The sequence below is a fragment of the Mycetomoellerius zeteki genome, unplaced genomic scaffold (genome assembly GCF_001594055.1).
Source record: "Mycetomoellerius zeteki isolate Tzet28-1 unplaced genomic scaffold, Tzet1.0 scaffold512, whole genome shotgun sequence".
NCBI classification, from domain to species: Eukaryota; Metazoa; Arthropoda; class Insecta; order Hymenoptera; family Formicidae; genus Mycetomoellerius; species Mycetomoellerius zeteki.
This window is the reverse complement of record NW_017257515.1, coordinates 48,809-69,471: the sequence shown is the minus strand read 5'-3', so window position 1 is coordinate 69,471 and position 20,663 is coordinate 48,809. Positions and strand designations below refer to the sequence as shown.

General features: G+C 34.7%; 1 protein-coding gene across 2 annotated transcripts in view; it reads right to left on the bottom strand.

Annotated features, from left to right (window-relative positions):
• kay (transcription factor kayak) overlaps positions 1–17,477 on the bottom strand; it is a 36,864-nt gene extending 19,387 nt beyond the window's left edge. Inside the window, exon 1 of one of the 2 annotated variants that reach the window (XM_018455784.1) lies at positions 17,121–17,477. In XM_018455784.1, the coding sequence (XP_018311286.1) occupies positions 17,121–17,252 (132 nt within the window). In that variant the 5' untranslated portion in view covers positions 17,253–17,477. Of the gene's footprint in view, positions 1–7,994; positions 8,366–17,120 lie in introns of those variants that run through there. The other variant, XM_018455785.1, reaches the window with a different exon arrangement.
• Positions 17,478–20,663: the final 3,186 nt, after the last annotated feature.

Genomic DNA, 20,663 nt, shown 5'->3' with positions numbered 1-20,663 from the left:
GCTAAATGTGGATATGAATACGCATTTTTTATTTCTTTATTTTTATTGAGTGCTTTTTTATTTAATGCTATTGAATGAGTGCAAAAATTCATGACTGATTTATTATTCAAAATTCAAACAGCTGGTATTTTTGTTAAAAATAAAAATCTAAATTTTACTCTATTTGATGAGAGAATTTAAAAATCTGTTTTTTTTAAATTATGATGGTTTTGATGGAGTTATGAGCAATCAAAGTCACAATATTCTTTTTATTTAATTCGCAAAAACTCAGTATCAAAAAATCGTACGGACATTTTTTAAAAACGATTTTATAAGGAAAACTTTAAGCTTTCACATTAGAAGTTCAAAAATTTTTGCAAATTTTTTTTGAACATATAACAAACCCACAAAGTGAAAAAAAAATGTCCCGTTTTGTTTAACTCTCGTTTTCTATATGTAAAAATTACAAACTCACATAAATTAAAAAAATATAATAACCATTCGAAAGAAGAGATTTCAAGCTTTAAAACCCTTTTTTAAATTTAAATTTGGTTTATTTGTAACAAAATTACAGCTATTTGAATTTTGAATAATAAATCGAGCACGAATTTTTGCACTCATCTGATACAAATCGTACAAGTGTCTGTCTTTGTTATTTATTGAATGATGAAAAAGGTAGAACCGTGCTTGTGTCGATTTGTGTCACTACTAAATAGAAAGCATCCATTCTCGGAATCTACGACGTTAACCTCCCTAATTTCGAACGATCAATGGTAGACTACTACATGTCCATTGTTTCCTCTTATCGAATTTTTCTCTCTCTACCTCGCATTTCTTAGGAACCTACTTTGCTCTTGTATCTCCAGTCATGCATGTCAGCTTTATCTCCTTTGTCTCTCAGAAACGGCTGCTCGACATTATTGCGCTGATTACTCTTAGAAAATGCAACTGCATTTATCGTAACACTTTTCGTTTTTCAACATAAATCAAAATTCATCTTTTTATCTTATCCTTATCATTTTCCTATTAATAATAAAGAAATTAATGATTAATATTAAAAGCACTTAAAAAATTGGAGAGGAAAAAATCAAATTTTTTAAACTTTATGTTTTACGAATCATTTTCGTTTTGACCAAGTTGTCCTAATTCTGATATAATCTAGATTAAGTTTGTAACTTCTAGATGCATCCGCGACAATTAAATTAAAGAATAATTAAATTTCCACCGTATTTCAATCCTCACTCACATTGCATGTGTTCGGCTTTTAACACTAATCCATTTGACGATATCCGGACAGGTCGGCTCTTTGTGTCGGCCTCCGTAGTTTTTATGGCCTTCGTATCCGTCGCGAGCGCGGACAATAGTTCCACGAAATTGGATACGTTTATCCCACGCGTCATAACGCACTCTTTAAAAAGAGGGCCCGCAGGGTTCTACGACCTCTCGAACTCGCGAGCGCATCGCTCCGAATAGCCGGGCCAGTTTATCATGCCATCATGCTCGAGAGAACCCGCTTTGAATTATGGGCCCGCGGGCCACACCGCGGTCCCCGACTCTTCGATTCACCTATTTCTCTTCCATGCGAGTGTTACTCTCCCGATCCGACAACGTCAGATCTCTCAAAGGATCCAGATCTTATCTCCTTCTATATCGCGTTTTTCATAGCGTACAAAAGGAAATCCATTATAGAGCGAATAATAACCAGTCATTCCAACGCGACGGATTATTATGTGGAAACGATCGCATTAGATATTCATTAGTAAATCGCCGTCCGAGCAAGAAACGTGACGTTGGAAAATACACAACGCTACATTGTGACTGATAATGTACGAATACGTAAAATACATCAGACGTCAGTTATTTATAATTAATTTTAATCGTCGTTCATCGTCAATAAAAAATAATCAATTTATTTACACAATCAACATTAATTAAAAATCAATTTATTTAAATAACCAACAATAATTTCACAATATTCCTAGAACTTTCCAAATTATCTAAACAATTTATAATTAGGCGAAATTATTCAAATCAGAAATTTAATGCGACTATTGGATAATTTGCATTCAAGTCTCTCGAGCGATCAGTGATAAACATAAATTAGCCACGTATATCTGAAAAACTTTCACATTTTCCTGAAAATACTTGAAATCACATGTCTTAATGACCGGTGAGTTTTATTTCTTATGTTCCTAATATCTCGCTAGTATCGCGAGTCGCGTGGTTTCGTGATATTAAAGCGGTACTCGCTCGTACTAGGAACGACGAGAGAGACGGCGGGCTCTTTCGGTTGACGTTATTATAAGCAGATATAATCCCGAGCGTATGACGCATGAGCGCGGCTTACCATAATCCGACGTATGTATGTGTGTATGCGCACCGTACGGTAATAATATTATTACGTTAATCGGCCGCACCGCCGTCTTCGTCGGCGGCCCAGGTAAACCAAGGCGCAGTTAACAGACGTTATTATCGCGACGCGCTTAACACAGACGACGTATTATCGACATTATGACCTTGCATCGCAGAAATTGCCTCGCCGAGCAAGACCGTGAGCAGCAACTCGATTGGCGTACCGTGAAACACGCCGACTTCTGCTTTCCGAATTCTATCTGTGCGACCAATCAAGAAATTTAAAAGATTTTAAAATATTATGAATATAACATGAAAGAATCTGTACACTGAAGAGTAAGATCGGTGGATTCAATACCCGATTCGAGATGTCTTATTGTTGAATGATGTTGAAACGAAGACTGATGAATTCTAGAATAATACGCGTGTATAAATATATATTCGAGAAAAAAAAATTATTCTGTTATTTATTATTATATAACTATATTAATATGTATATTTTCTTAAGATGTTTAAACGATAATTCGTCTAAAGATATAAATAAGTAGTTATAGATCTTATTATGCAAAATAGCCACTTTAAAAGCAAATATGCACGTTAAAAGCAAAACATTATTCACAGCAAACACTACTTCAATGTCCAGACAGTAGTTTTTAATAACGTATAATGTTAAATTCATAAGTCAAATTATACCTGTTTGAGTTTTTTTTAATGACTTCTATAGGTCACCAATGCTCTTATTCAATACGTCGTTAATTTAATTAAAATAATAGTTAATAATTTAACTCAAGAAAATGTATAAATTTAGTTTATTGTTTACTGAATGCATAATTAATTTAGACGTTGTTTACTATGAAACTACAGAAATAGCTTGATTTAAATATTAATACGGTATAATAAATTCTCAAAGCACTTCTTCGAGAAAGTTTACCAGATTACGCGAAGAAGTCCAACTAAGTCGAAGCATTCTCTCGGGGGAAAGTGTTAAGCCAATTGACGTCATTCATACGCAAGATATCTTTCCGCGGAATCAACCTCCTTTCGAGGTCGACTACACCGGATCGCCAGTTCGCTACACGCAAAAAGTCCTTATAACTTTGCTTTAGAAGAGCACAACGCACGCGCCATTTCCTCTTTCGTAATCGACGCCATAAAACAAATCGAGCGCGCAAAATGTTGCAACGAGGAAAGCAACGAGGATTTCGATGAATCGAATGTGAAACTATTTAGAATATATTTCCTTTCGAATACACGAAAGGCCGTAAGTTTCATCTTTTTTAAACGCTCTGTATTTAGAATAAATCTCTGGCCTTTATTCTGTGCGGGTGTTTTAAAGAAAAAGGAAAGAAATTAAAGTTGTAATTAAAGAGTTTCTAATTTCGTAATATAATTAATTTTGGAATTCAGCGCCAAAGTATTGTAGCTTATATTCAACTAAGATTATTTCCAGTAATCTTGTTCTTTTACTCGAAAAAAAAAGAGAATTACTTTGAACCTTGAACAAGTTTTCCTCCTTGGCGCGGCGACTTCCCAGAATGCGAAGGCGAACCTTCGGCGCGGCTCGTTACAAGTGTACAACTCTGCGATGCACTCCTTTTTCCTGGTATCGATCTATCTCGCGCGAATAAGTAAGGTATAATCGACGTGTTTATGAGCCATCGCGAATAATTGTAACGACGCGTCATTACGAGACGACGACACGTGCACGCGACACGTGCGTGGATTTTCATTCATAAATCGCTGGCGAACTACGCGCGATGACTCACTCGCGCCCCGCCTCTCGTGAGACGCAAAACTGAGATAAGCATGTCAAAAATAAAGAAAAACGACTACCAACACCGGAAATTTTTGCGTACGACATTGTTTGAACAACGTCGAATTGCACGATTATCTATACTCAAATCTATATTCAAGATAAAAGAAATCGTAGATAACGGTGAATAGAAGACATTCGCGAATAAACGAAATGTCAGAAAAACAGAAAAATATTCGCGTATTAAAAATAGATTATAAAATAGAAAAAACTAAGAAAGAGGTTGAAATATGAAAATTGAAATATGTACTATTTTTTGCTAGTCTTTGGCTCATTTAACATATTATTACATTATTTTATTCTAATAACAGGGCATTTATTTTAGTTGCTGAAAGTACTATTTCATATAATTGATATCAAGTAAAAGCGAATAAATTACTAATTACTTGATATACAGACCATAGAAAAAGTATTTATGATTCTTAAAACAAGAATTCTCAAACTGTACGATCTTTCAAAATGAATACAATAAGTTTTCTGGCAATTTCCCAAATAGTTGGTGTCAAAATGTAGAAATCCTAATGATGTATTAATGGAAAATTTACGACGAAAAATATACAGTGCGAGCATGCTTGGAAAGCACAAGAAATTTATTCACTTGGATTTAAGTTGTCGCAAGGAATTATGTTGGCGCGACTTTCTTGCGGAAGAGATAAGTAACTGCAAATAGGGAAACAACAAGAAGTACCTCCCTCCTTAATGCCGGGAGCAGGATGACACCTCTTGTCTTATGACCCGTACGTATTGCTCTCGCTAAACTTAACCCTGCCTTTAACTAAACCTTCTAATTGGCGGGTTAACGAGCGTTAACTCCTCGTTTCCTGTCAGATTTAACTGTTTTTCTTCGGTTTCATGCAGATAATATACATTCAGAAAATCATATTTTTTTCGTATTTATATATATATTTTTTATTAACAATTTATTAAATGAAATCAAAATATCTTCGTTAACTTTTTCGATTTTTATAATTATCGCATATTTTATACGATAAAGATATTATCGTTACACGATAAAAATAAATCTTATAAGATATTAAATTTTGACATCTAACACTCGAATTTTGTCTAAATTTAGTTTTATTTAAAAGATAAAATAATTCTCGATTTTTTATTTAGAATAAAAATCTAACAATAAATTCATAATAAGCTTCTTGAAAATTGTACAAGTCAACAAATTGATGTTTAATCGTTCAAATGGTTATAATTAATTTTAAGTTGTTTAAAAAGTAAATGTATTTTCTTGCACTCGCAAGGGTTAAAATGTGTTTTCTTCAAAAAGCGGAAATTACTTTCGAAAGTATAGCAGATTTCTTACATAATAGACCTCGATAAATATCAGCTTCGAGGAAGACCTTCGCGTACTTCTTAGCCGTAGAAAATGCTACGATAAAAACATATTAAGCGATAACGAATAATCTAGGAAGTCTGGACAGCAATTACTTTCGGTAAGCATGGCAATTAAGTAAATTGTGAAATAGAAAAATCTAAGGAACAAAATGTAATTTTTCAAATATGTAAATTTTTCTTAAATAACCTTTAATATTGATAACCTTTGTTATTCCTGTTATATAATAATATTTAGTTTATTAATAAAATTTTTCATAATTACGGATACAGCTATCGTAAAATAATTTTATAGACCCTCGATATCTTTTATCTCAATACAGATACAAGTTTCACACAAAAGAAAAGCTTGTTTCATTATTAATAACATTCATAAAATATTCATTTTAAAGTTAGTCTGTAAATTAGTTTAATAATGCCAAACTAATTTGGAAGACTAAATGCATTCTATATCCCTTATATGCTTTTTTCACCGAATACTCTTTTTTTCGTTATTACACGAAACATTAATTTATGAACACAGACTTTTATTACATAATTCCTTTTAAAATTTGTACAAGTTTGCACAGTGATATTTATTTGCCAAGCCCGTTCCAGCAAGAAAGTACCGTTTAACGATAAAGCGAGTAAACGATGCGTACGTTGAATGGGGATTCGTAGAAATCGAAGCCAAACAAAATCAGTGGGATCGGCAGGTGAGAGTCGTCGCTTCAAGCATCCAGCGCGATAAGTTAGTCGCTTCTTGGAAAATTTGAAACTAACACGTCATCAGGAGCATGACCTCGATTATTAGCTTAATTGTAAACCGTTATGCAAGACTCTCCTTTTCTCTCTCTCTCTCTCTCTCTCTCTCTCTCTCTCTCTCTCTCTCTCTGTCTCTCTCCCTTTACTAGTTCTCGTGACACGCTCGCTGACATGAAACGCATGTAATTATTAACTGATTCCTTTGTGATTATGCATTGTTCACTCGTGCATACTAAACGACGGATTATTCGTAGAAAGATTTAGATAACAAGTTTAAATAACACACACCGACTGATTATAAGCTGCTACTGATCAGACTCATGATGTACGTATTTATTGCGTGGGGTTATGATAAATAAGTTTTATTTATAAATGTTAGACATAATAATACAATAATTAAAACCTATCGAAATAAAATAAATTATCGTAGTTTTAAAAACATTTACGACTTGTTTAAATAGTATTCTCAAAAAGACAAAGTATATTTTCGATCCAAATGCAAACATTAAATCTTTTAGAGTATTGCTTATTAATTTGCATATTTTAAATAGCTCAAGAAATTAAATTAATAAATAAGTTGTTAGAAATATGATATTAAAAATACTTTCGCTCTGATTTAGACTATCATTTGCAGCACCTCATTATTCCGTAATCTCTACTCTTAATCTTTATTCAAACGATCTGGTCTCTGGGCGTTTATCTATTACAAAATACATTTACAAAGTATATAGATTTCCACATCTTCAATGTAGACACGCGTTTTCACTTACGGTCATCCATTGGTATCATCGCTAACAATACGCCACATTTATCTAATCAGTAGATACGTTATTTTTGTCGGTGCCGAGTACCACAGATTGCCTAGCAGTGACTCCTAATAAATCTATAGGAAGAAAATCGCGCAGGTTAATGTTTTAACGTCCGACAAACATCCGACTTATCGCCCTAAGGTTGCTTCGGATGACTATATTTGGGGAAAAAATGTCTTTGTTCGACCTTTCTTCGGACCTTTGCTACCTGAATGGACGGGCAAATATTTCGAAATTAGATACTACTTAGGAATTTCGGTGCGAAAAATTTGACAAACTCAGGCTACATCAAAATTTTTCGAACTTTTCTTTTCCTTTTAAAAAAAACCGGAGCGGGTCTTGATGGACGCAAACTGTTTAGCAATTGAAGTTTTTAGAAGCACAACCATAGCTTCAGCATTATCGATCCAGCCTTGAACCGTGACACCTGCTCAAGAAACGCGTAATCAATGATTTGTATGCGTTAAAAGTCGATCGTGTCTTCCGTTTGCGTGCTGTATTTACGCGCGATATGTTAATTTTACGTTTTGTCGCAAGTAGCTTTTCGTGGGAAAATTTCACAAATCATATAATATTTTAAAGATGTTTTAAAAATATGTAACACGTCAATACATAAAAATTAATCATAATTGCAAGAAGACTGTCAAAGATTTAAAGCACTCTATATAAAATTTGAAAACACATTTTAACGTATAAATACTTTACGATGGGAAATCCGGAAATGTATTTATTTTTTGCACAAAAATGTATACTATCAAGTAATATTTCGAGTAATATTTCGAACAAATTCTTTGTTCTGTATCTTTATATTGTAATTTAAAAGAATTCTCTTACGGAGGGAGATAAATAATATCAATGTGTTTATCTCGATAAACAATGACGTGCGTCACGAGCTAATTCCCCAATTTTCTGCCCGAGATTCGATTCTAGTGAAATTGACAGCACTCTCTTACCATGCAATTCTCCTCCTTCATGAGCTGCCAGTCCACGGCGTTCGTGGTCGCCGGATACATGGAGAACATCGTGTAGCTGTGGTCCTCAATGATATTGTCGTAATAGCCGGTACTAGGCACTCGTTGCGTCATCTTGCGCTTCAGTTAACTTCACTTCAACGCTTTGGATTTTCGAGTTCGACGAGTTCGAGATTGGAGTATTCAAATGGTCGAGAAAAAAAGCTATAGCTTGGGGAAAGCAAGACTATCTCGCCTTCGGGAAAAGAACAAATCTTAATGTGACGAAGGATAATTAAACACTCTGTCACAAAAGTATCGATATCAACGCGCGTCTTATCACTCGCCCCGTACCACACGTGACTGCGTGCATTCGTCGACTGAGCGCTCGCCAACGTGACCGAGTAACTATATAGAAAAGCCAGCCACCGTCGCCGCCGTCGCCGCTTCCCCCACTAATTCCATTACGGGCGCGCTCCCCGTGACGTCACCGCCATGTTGATCGCTGATTCGCGCGATAGCGCCCGGCCAATCGGCGCGGTCCGCAGCCTCGCGCGTCGCTGCTCGTTCCGACGACGACTCCGCTCACTTCACGGAATTGGGGAACGCACGGAGAACCAGATCCCCTTTTCCAGGTAGCGCGGATCGTTCCGCGCTAACTCGCATAATCCGATAAATCGATCCGCCCGGATCCCGGAGGGGGATCCATGGGCGATCAAGGGGGATTTTCGTCAGCATGCCGGAAGCGTGCAAATTGCAATCCGCGATACATTCAGGATGTGCGCTGAGGTCAGCGAAATTGGTTGAATCGATGTTCGAGGGCAATGAAAAATTTTAGGTCTCGACGTGATGCGAAGTAAATCGTCTGTTTTCTGTTCCTGCAATAGACTGCCCTCACTCAGAGAAAAAAGTCGTATCAGTAACTATAAATTTGTAGTGAAATAGCGCCTCAATTATATACATATTATTAAATTCTAATAAGAATACTAGATTAAGTGAACTAAGAAAATATAGTATATTAACCATATAATCAATTTATAAATGGTTAATATTACTATATTTTCTTAGTTCACTTAATTTACTTATTGTTCTTATTAAAGCTTTATAATACGTAGTTACAAATTTGTGTATGCATTTCTTTTATTTATTTTTGTCTTCCAAGTTTGAAACCAACGCTGCGCCTTTTATTGTAAGCGAGTGGTTTTCTTCTTAGAGAGAGGAGAAACTGAACTCCGCTACGTCCCTCTGGTGACAAAGCCGCGTACTACTCGTACTGAGCGACCCTTTAAAAATTTTTGTCTAAACTAGAAAAATGTAATTGTTATACCTATTTGCATGAAGTCCAACTACTCAATGTAGTTGAGTCACTACCAATTAATAGTGCATACAATTTGTTACCGTGACTATATTTTTATATAATATTCAGCACTACTTTAGTTTCTATTACTTTGTAAAACTAGTTACAGGTACTTCAATTGCAAAAGTTGCCAAATTTATAGTTGCTCGAACTATTTAATTTTCTCTCAGTGCTGGAACTCTTTCTGGCTTTCGACAAATATCAAACGTATACCTATCTCACTTTAAGTTCTAAAAGTGTACACTAATTCAGCCACAGAAAACAGACCTAAACATTAGAGCTTAGAGCCTCTATTCTTGAAAAAAAAAATTTATACGAAAAATATAATATATATATATATATAAAAATAAATATAATATAATATAATAATATATATATTAGGGGGATATTATTAGTATGTACGAATACTATAGTTTTTCTCTAGTTTTTCGTATACGTTTTTTTTTTTCAAAAAAGAGACCCAGATAACGTTCCAAAATTCTCTCAACATCGAAACATTCAACTTTTTTTTTCCATATCAGAAACTCTGTCACTTGAGTGTTAATTATCCTCGCACGCGTTCGACAAACGTGCGCGATAATATACTACCAACGTCACACGAAATAACGTTATTTGAGTAGCAATGACTCACTACTGATGTTGATTGCAATTTTTTTAAATAGACGTGCGAATGAATTATATAGCAGAAACTATCTTCAACAATAACGTCCCCCAATGTACGTGCGCGATTCCTCTTTCTCTCTTTTTCTCTATCTCTTTCTTTATCTCCCTCTCTCTCTTTCTTTATCTTTTTCTTTGTTTTGTGCTGCGTTTCGCGACTACATATAGTACTTTCTGCGTGCAACGAACTCTCGTGAAAAGGCGCGCGTTTTCCATCGCGATTACAGATTAAATGCAATTTAATTCACAAGTTGTTTATACGCTATCGCTGAATATTTGCAAAAGAATTGTACACATCCGTTCTTAAAATTACAAGCCGCGGCAACGAGGAACGGCGGAGGCTAGAAATTATTTATCCGTGGTGCAACATACCGTCAGATTTGTTTGTGCAACAACCAAATACACTGCAGGATAAGCAAAAAACAGTATAATGTTTGCGGCACAGCGGGATACATTGGAAACAATCGTAATATTTTCACGTGTTCTTTGAACTGCTAATTTAATTATTGCCTTGATAAGTTATACTCACACAAATGTGAGATTACTGTACAGAATAACAAAATTTATGCGCACATATTTTATTTACACAAAACTCTATTGTAATAATTATTGTTTTTTAATTTATCATCCACAAACTATATTTCTACTCAACTAAATATTTAATAAAAACGTGATAGCTATTAATATTTCCTAAAAAGATTAGAAAATCTATTCTTCATTAATTTGATTCAGCTTGTCTGTTTAAGAATATTTAATAATAAAAAAATGTTAACAAAGTCAATCTCAAACAGAACTAAGATTAATTAAATTGATTTAGATGTGACAGAATATTCAGTTTTGGCAAGAGTCCCGTTAAGCAAAAGTCTGAGCAATCTGCTGACTCTTGATTCTAAATAATGTGACGTCTTGAGTTTATATAAAATCTTTGATCAGTTATCTACCTTATAAAATCTTGTTTATTTACTTTGTTAATTTCGATTAGAACTTTGCTTTTAAGAAAATTCCGACGTATAATATTTCAGTTGATTCAAAACACTTGAACATGTAATCAACTGAAATATTATACATCGGAATTTTCTTAAAAGCAAGGTTCTAGCATCGAAATTAACAATTTAATGGGAAAGCAAAAATAACAATTAAATCGTTGAGATTAACTTTATATTCTCACAAGACAATTATATAATAGCATACGTATCATTATTATATAGTATATATATATAATACATTATCATATATTTATTATTAAAATATACGTAGCACGGATTTTCATTCGTTTTGTAGAAGAGAAACTTTGTTTTCAAGTGATTGACAGCCAGATATGTGTCTTAACGAGCATAACGGGGTAACGAGAAAATCGGCGGGCAACCAGAGGATCAGCTTTGTTCGCGCGACAAAGAGATATTTTAATGAGGAGGGAGGTTGCAGCTATCCGGCTGAGCTGTAATGCGCGCTGCAGGACGTTGTGTGCGCGGCATAACAAACGCCGAATTTCGTACGAAGGAAAAAAGCGGAAGTTTTAATCGGCCCGTCACTCGGGAAAGTTTCTGTATACATTTTCAATATCCGAGAGAACAATAGAGGAATAAATTAAAGATCGTGAATCATCCAGTTTCTTTGTACAAAGCGCGTGCTTATACTTTAAGCGCGAGCCATAAAGAAAAACACACGGCTGAAGTTTATGACCGTGCGTGTTTATTGAACATCGTTCGCTTCATTAATTTTTTATTACTTTCTCTCAAGAGTGAAGAAGCAAGTTCCTTTACGCAGATTTGCCAAATTTTATGAAATAATTACGCAACCGTAAACGCGAGAGTTAAAAAGAGAAATTTAATGGATCTAACAGCCAGATGTATTTTCGCTTCTGATCATTATAAGTAATATTTGCATTTTATCGGTCGTTTTCTCCATAGGAACCCTTTCATTATTAGAGGGAAAGATAATTAGGTGACAACAGCTGGCTCGGGAGTTCCTATCTAAGTAGCATAAGCGTTACTGCGCAGCAGTAGAATGTAATTCGTGTCGCGCGCGCCAAATGCATGCGCGTGTAAGCGTGCGTGCGTGCTCGTGCACGCGTGTTTTTAAATGGTCGAGTCGTCACGAGACGTCGGCGCTTTATAAAACAGCTGTTGAAGGCGGCCAAAGCCACGCCAGGCGAAATGCTAGCTAGATCAATACCACCGCCATGCTGCTTACATGCGGAGAATACATCGGGTGTCCTCGAATTACAATGAAACGATGTTATTCGTTGCGAATTTCAAGTTTAAAGTCCAAGACACAATACGAGGGAATAGCGATAGCGATAGGAATAACACGATTTCAACCTATCAGAAACTGTGTATTCCGATATATCCGATTTCTGGTTGAAATCATGTTATTCCTATCGCTATCACTATTCTGTCGCATTGTGTCTTGGGCTGTATCCATAGATATCTCAGAGATATCGAGATAATTTTATTGTAACTTTTACATTTTGTTCATAACTTTCAAAATATAAAAACATCATTATAAAATCTAATCTCTCTTATCTAGACTGTATTCGGGGAGAGGCTATTAGCGCTATTTTGTGTCGTTCTTCATTGTCCATTAGACCTGAGAAAAAGATAAATGACACAAATAGCGCTGATAGAGCGCTCCTCGAAAGCAGCTCTAATTTCTCTGCCGTCCTAATTGTTTCAAAAAGTTTTGCTAAAGTGCAATTTAAATTGGACGACAGATAATTATAGTATCATCTGTGCTTGTAATACTTGACTCACGAAAGCTCATTTTCGATAATTTATGGCAGAATATATAACGTTACACTGAAAAAAATATACTAAATTTTAATATTTGTTTGAATAATCCTAATTAAACATTTACCAAATATAAACGTATATCTATATGGTTCAAAAACCATTAATTTGATTTAACCATCGTTTTTTTATTGAGTAAATATTTATTTATTGTAAGTAAATGTTTTTAGTATTATTGAAAAAATATGTATCAAGATTTAGTAAATTTTTTTTTCAATATACTCAAACTTAATGTAAGCGAACGAGTAAAAGATCAAAAAGAGAAACTTAACGTTTAGTTAAACAGTTCTTTATGATCATAGATTTATGATTATAAAAAACGATTAGTTTTTTTATATTTTCGCTCATTTTTAAATTCTTAGCACTAACTATCAGTGTGCTAAGTTTTTTTTGTCCTCAGTTTTAGGACATCCTATAGAAGGGAGAGACAGACGTACTGGCACTAAACCCTTGTCGATGCCATAGAGATATTGTTCGTCGCGACGAGGAGAATTTTCTACTTCCTGTCTGTATCTATAAATATACATAAGCCACACCGACGTAACAAATTACGGTATGAATAGACTGGACAATTGTTATTATTAAATAACACCGATAATGACGTGATTAACAAATTACATAACATCATTTAATAAATACTTTTATACAGAATGTAAAATTTAGACATTTTCAACATTGTAAATATTGAGAAATAAATCTAAAAAAGAATGACAGTTATTTCCACCTAAGCTATAATAAATAATTTTGGATCTTAATCTCTTACCAAGTTAATTGTGCACTACGCTTTACGTACCATAAAGAATTAAAAAGTCATATTTATAGAATTTTTTACATAATAAATAACAAGATGTATTTTTACTTGTTTAATATACAAAATATAATAACTTACAAAGATTACCACTAGTAAAAGATGAACAATTTTCAGCAATTTAATTTTAAGGACCAACATGAGAATAAATCGCGAATATAGATGTAACGAAGTGTTTTGTACTTTAAACAGTTTTTTAAAAGTTTGATTCATTGTATATATACACGATAGTAGATTATTCTTTTCAAAACCGGTTTTAACTTCTATTATGTGCAAGGTTCTCATCAATCTTATACCTGCAGCCTAAAAATTGACAAGTTTTTTCTTGAATTGAATTTGATTTTTAAATTTAACATCAAAAACAAATATATTTGTCATAATTAATAACCTATCTATATCTAAATAAAAAATTATCTTACATCTCTCGAATGTTTTATATATCTTTGTTTAACCCGAGTGACCCCAGAAATGAGGAAATCACGCTCAGTCACACGAATTCTTTACTGATGAAAAAAAATCTATATTTGCTTTTTTTTATTTTTCCTTATGTGTATATATATGTATTTTAGGAAACATTATCTATACAAATCTATCTTACATAATCGTCCAATATTAATAAATTGTAGAATAATCAATAATATACAATATATAATTAATAGTGATTTTAAATTGGCGTAAAAATCACTCAGGTGATCGTTTACGAAAAAAAACTGGATGACGAGAGAGAGAGATTCTCGGGTTAAACAACTCGGTGAAGTTTTAAGGATTCGATTGTTCGCGCGTGCTTGAAGACCACGAAAAACAAACGTCTGTTTAAGCTGCGGTTTAAGATCGAAATCGCTCACTCATTCGTACAGCAAGATTGATTGTCGAACCGCATATCGTTGGCGCGTCATTTATAAACCGCAACGTAGTATGATCTGCGAGATAATACGGAGAAGAAAAAATTAATATGAATAAAATTCAATCTCACGTTTGGAAGTTCGCGCGAAGCGAAGACTCATTCGTAAACGCAAACACTCGGCAATCTCGAGAGATCATTGATCTCTCCCGATCGGTGAATGGACGCAGTAGTAGTATGAAAGATAACGTTCGATTGGATAATTCCGTAGTAACTCAAAGGTTTACTGACGGTGCACGTGGTATGCACCTTAAAAGGACACCTATGCAAGACCGGAATGAAAGTTGTCTTTTATCTACGCGCGCAGGGGCGTCTAATTTATTTGTCGGCTCCACGCCGTGGATGAAGTAAAATAAGGCTCTATCAGAAAAAGTTCAAACAGTATTGTCCACTAATAACTAAACGTACTAACGTCAATTGCGTTCTCAGAATTTTTTGTCAGGATTTTTTCTTAAAAAAATTATTATACTTTCGGAAACCGCAGTCTGATATTCGTCGCTTTATGAAGGCTTCGTGAGTGTAAATAATAAGACGTAGCGTGTTATCGCGTACTCATGACGCATAATTAGATGCACATATGATAACGCCGTTGATATTTTCGCGCGACTCATTCCCGGCGACCGAAAATGTGTTTTTCATTCGAACTCGAGCAGTTCGGTTTATAGCGATGACGGCACGCGCTTTGTAAATTTAGCAACGCTCTGTCTCTAATTCCCGGATAAAGGAGCTCTTCAACGAAGTAGCAGCTTGACAAGTGTATCGTGTCAAAAGATACTTTAACTGTTTGAATTCGATAAAATACAATATTAACAAATTTAGTATTTTATACGAAATTTTGCACAAACTACATGGAAAGTTATCTAAAGTATCAAATTATATAAAGTATTAAAAAGTAATAAACAAATAAAAGTAATAAAAATTTAAAATAATAAAAAAGAATTATAAATTTTTACTAGATTAAATATCAGCATTAATAACATTCTCGGAACGATCAATTTTGTGAGTGCTTAATAGTTTTTAAAACAATCAATACAGTTAATCATACGACATCTTTTGTAATCGTTACATGTAGGTATATCGAATCACAGAAGCGAATGGAATCTAGGTCATCAGCACAAAATCTTAATAATTAATCAATTACGTTTGTCATAATGTTTTCGCCATACATATAATAAATATTAATCACACATCCCATTCTTTACATACTCGTTTAATGCAAGTAACGCTTCAAGTAACGCTCAAAATCGATCGGCAGAAAGGAGATGGGTATACACACCGTGCATATTTTACAGTATAAAACCACTAATGAGTCATCACGAGCAGCACTAAGAGACAAGTACAGATAAGCAGCAGCACTTGTGCATTATCCTGCCTAAGAATTCATGTTCCTGTGAAATAACATGCAATTTCCAGATGCACGATTGACCAGATATGCGTCATACAATAATAGTAAGACAGTGAGCCACGTAATTCCAATCGATTCCGCTAAACGTTTAAATAAAGAATAACAAAAAACGTTACGTCGCGGATGTATAATCATTTATGTAATCGCCACATCATCTCGCAAGTTTATAAAAATAAACATTTTTTTTTTATGAATTAAGATAGGAACTGTTCAAATCGAAGAATTATGATTGCAAAGGAGATTCTTTTATTGTTCCTTACACTTTAATCAGCTGAACCTTAAGCTGAATCTTAATGAAATTTCTTCGAGGAAGTTCAAAGTTATATTTTTAACGATGAGCTAATTTAAATCCGGCATATACACTGTGAAATTAAGAATATCTTAAATGTTTTTTATTGCGATGACTCGAATGTCACTGTACAAGCAAGAATAATTATTTATTAGCAAGCTTATATAGCTGTTTACACATGTTGATGGAATGTTTTCAGATATCGGGCTGTTTTTTACGTTTGTAAACAAGATAAGAAACTAGCGATTTCTCGAGTGCAATCCTCTATATATAATTTTAGATATTCTTTCAAGTTCGTATGTAAAAAATTGGAAGAATATTTATATTATTATTATTATTATTATTCTATTATTTTATACTTCTATTTTTCTTTTTAATAAATATATATTTTTATTAAATAGAAAAATAAAAGTGCAAAATATCTTATATTTTTAATCCGCAAAATTAGTTGAAACTGTATAGATTTTATTTATGAGTTTCAAAAATGCAAATACAATCATTTATATTATTTCACACAAATCTTTCTTAAACTTCTTGTCTCATCAATATAACCTTTTTTTATATGTGATAAAAAGACAATTCTTTCAATCATTGTAAATTACTGTAGCGAAGAAGAAAATAACGAACATCTCCCGTCGAATCTAAAGGCCGAATCCGCCACGCGAAGCAAGTCACGAGGCGCATTCGCGCCATGTACGACGCCTAAAGGCGGACAACCGCTTTAACGTTTAACGCATTATTGTCGCGCGTGCGTTACGTAACGCGTGCACTTGCAACGAGACGAGACGAGACGAGACGAGACTTCGATCGTCGGCGCGACTTAATCGCGATGCATCCTGTAAGGATACCGAGGACCTTCGGACAGCCGAGAAAGCGACGCGGGACATACTTATTGCGGGAAAACTCCTGCTGGTACTTACATTATTCGGCAGCACGGCCGTGTTCGCGATGCTGGAGAGAAAATCATGGCTGACGCGGGAGCTCTGCGAGGCCCCGCTGTCGCTGGACACGCTGGAGCTGTCGTAGAGCACGTCGGAGACGTCGAGCTTCATGTTGCCGTTCACCCTCGCGAATCCGTCGGAACAGAGACCGTCGGAGCGGAGTACGTCGCGTTCTAACCTCTCTCTCTCTCCCTCTCTCTCGCTCTCTCTCTCCCGAACGCTCCTCCGAAAGGAATGCAAGCGAGAGCGAGGGAGACGAAGATCGAAGATCACCGCGGAGCTTAATGGACGTACGTAGAACTCGAAAGCAGCACGCACGAATCGCAGGTCCCTTTGCTCGAAACTGTGTGAAACTGCAATCGATGACTCATACCGTGGGGGAATACCTCGCACGCGCGTTCGGCAAACCGTTCGAAGCCCGCGGAGAGAGTCGAGGTCTCGCGAGCGTGGATGACGTCATGAGTTATTCCCGGCCGACCAATCGCCGTCGAGCTGCCGGTCGCCGCGGCAGTGCCGTGCCGTGCCGTGCCGTGCCGTTCGATACGTGGTGTTATCGACGAAACACGAGAGTTTATCTACGCGGCGCCTAGATCCTCTCTCGTAATCGCGGCTTGTAATTAGATACGTTTTTAATCGCATCTCATCTTTTATTCCCCGATATTTGACGTAAAAATTGCGATTCTGCAGAAACGCGAAGATACTGACGTAGCGATCAATTTGATTGTTGAATTCATCTTATAAACGTCAATTTAAATGAAATAAAAGAGATGAAATGTTGATTATTAATTATGATAAAAATATGCGGCTGTTAATCTTCTTTAAAAAGTATTTATGCAGAATGCATTAAATAGTTGGGACGATTAATAATTTTCTCTTTTTGTTAAAAAAGAAAAGTTATTGTTCAATAAATGTTGAATATAGATTTCTGTTAAATTATATTTATGACTTGGCGCGTGATAGCTAGTTGTTGTAAACATCTAGGCGAAAGTTGTCATTATATTATCTTGTGATTTTTCGTGGAGTCTATTAGAGACAATCTATAATTTGCGTCTGAATTTAGAACGAATTCCATTTAAATTTATGCGTCGTGCAAAACGCATTTCACGAATAAAAGAATTATAATTAAAATTCTGCCGAGAAATCTAATGTAAATTATAGATAGTTTAAAGTACTTATATAAAATATACGAGTACATGAAGTGGATGGATTTTATTCTCCATGATCCTCTGCATTTCTAATGTCTGTTTCTACCAATATAAATTAACTTTAATCTCGGTTTAATTTACTCTTTTCCTTTTTTTAATTTAAAAAAAGATAAAAAGATAAATTAAACCAAGATAAAAAATTAATTACAATAAAGGACTCCCGAAATTCAAAAACTAATAATAAAGAGCAAGTAGTGGATGCTAGAAGTGCTGCTCAACGCAGAAAACTTCTCTCTCTTTCCTTTTGGTTATAGAAATCCGATTTTTGTTCATCATGGTCCACAATATGGTACACAAGGAAATTGACTTTGTTATGTAAGAGATTTAGTTTTATAGGTCTTTTCTATCTGAATGTATAAATTTATTATTGATGGTGCTATGTAATATGTGGACATTATTTAACTTTCTTCTACTTGTAATATACAATTTTACGATTGAGTGTTTGCTGAGAAAGACTCAAACTAGAGCCGAAACGTACATTTGTAATTTATACATATCTATATAAAAAATTAAATTTTATTAGTGATAATACGCATCGTTTTTTGTATTGACTTCTAACGCTCAATTGCTCTTTATTACCAAGATTAAAGTTAATTTACATGATAAAAATGAACATAATTTGTTTTTCCGAAATTACGAAAGGTAAATAAAAATTACAAAAAAGTAAATAAGTTATGATCAAAAGTTTTTAGATGGGAAAGACAAAGTTTTTTTTTAGCAATATCTTTTATTTTATCTTGACTACACATAAGAATGTTTAGCTTTATATAATAGTAACTTTATCAGATTTGTATCATGTATGTATGAGGTAATCTCGGCGTTCTCGTGAAGGACATATTAAGAGTGCGTACACATGAGTACTACTAGTTGTTCTCACGAGCCAATAATTGCGTCGTCGTTTTTTTCATAAGTCAGCATCCTGTATGAATATCTTCAAAATAATATTATCACATGTTTGTACGATGTTTGTTTAATCGGACGATGCGCGTGGACACGTTCCGAGATAGACTGGCTAATGCGACACGTAACATCTCTTATTGTTGCAATTAGATTCATTATATTCAATACATTAATAATTAGGAATGACGACTCGTTTATTTTCGTTGACACGATACAGTTATAATATTATGTAATCATTCGTGTCATTCTGAATTATAAGATAAGATAGTACAATTTTGAACATGGTATAATTCTGAATGAAAGATTTGAATCTGATTTTCGAAGTTCAAGGTTTATTTTTTCTTTTTAGTACCCTTCAGTACATCTCTCACACAATGAGACAGTTACCAAATTTAATTGTATGGACCTTGAAAATTAGATTCAAATTTATTTCGTTTAGAATTGTATCACCTTACCCCAAGAAGAACAAAGAAGTCAAAATGATGTCAATTTGACGTCATATTGGCCGAATTTATGTCATTATTGACCCAATTTATATCATTTTTTCATAATTCGGTTCAATACGACATTATTTTGACTTTCTCATTGTCTTTGAGGTAAGATGATGTAATTTTGAACGTGGTACAATTCTAAACGAAATAAAATTTGAACTTTCTCGTTTTCCTTGAGACCATACAGTTCCGTCGATTGAAAAAAAAAACAGTTTGATACGCTTGACTGAAAGTGACGGATACTGCCTCGATCTCGAACCCCGAGTGGACTGAGGTGACACGCGAATTTCCCACTAACGGTACCGCTACAGCGAATGACGAAAATCTCGAGCGAGAGATTCCGAGAGTGGCGAGGCGCTTCCGAGAATCGCAGATGAGTCATGAGCTGGTCGCGTGGGCGCGGGCGTCGCGAATGGGGTAGCCGGAACATATCGAACAAGATGCGTGACTCATCGATCTGATATGTCAAATATTCACGCTCGTAACCTGCCTCCTAGACCAAGGGTGGCCAACCTGTTCTCTTGCGAACGATCCCTGCAAGAAATGCCTTCGGTCTGTTCCGAAATAATCGACAGATAAATGATAATAAGAAGACGTTGATAGAAGATGTGAATACAAAATGCGTTAAGAGATACAAATAAGTACGATTCGTACACAAAGGAGAATTTTTTTATAAAAAGCCTCATTTTTACTCCCGACTGCTGCCAACCGAAGGTTGGCGAAAACGTTTTTTTGGGAGATTTGCTCTTCAAAAGTCATCAAAAGCATAACGTGCTATCCTAATATAGGTAAATAAAAAAATCTTACAATCAATGTCATCGAAATTTACTGAGGATGGTTCTAAGTGAATCAAAACATCAGCTGTTTTCTGTTATTCAATTATCTGATTATACAAATAATTTGTTTAAGAATCTTTGTGCATTTCT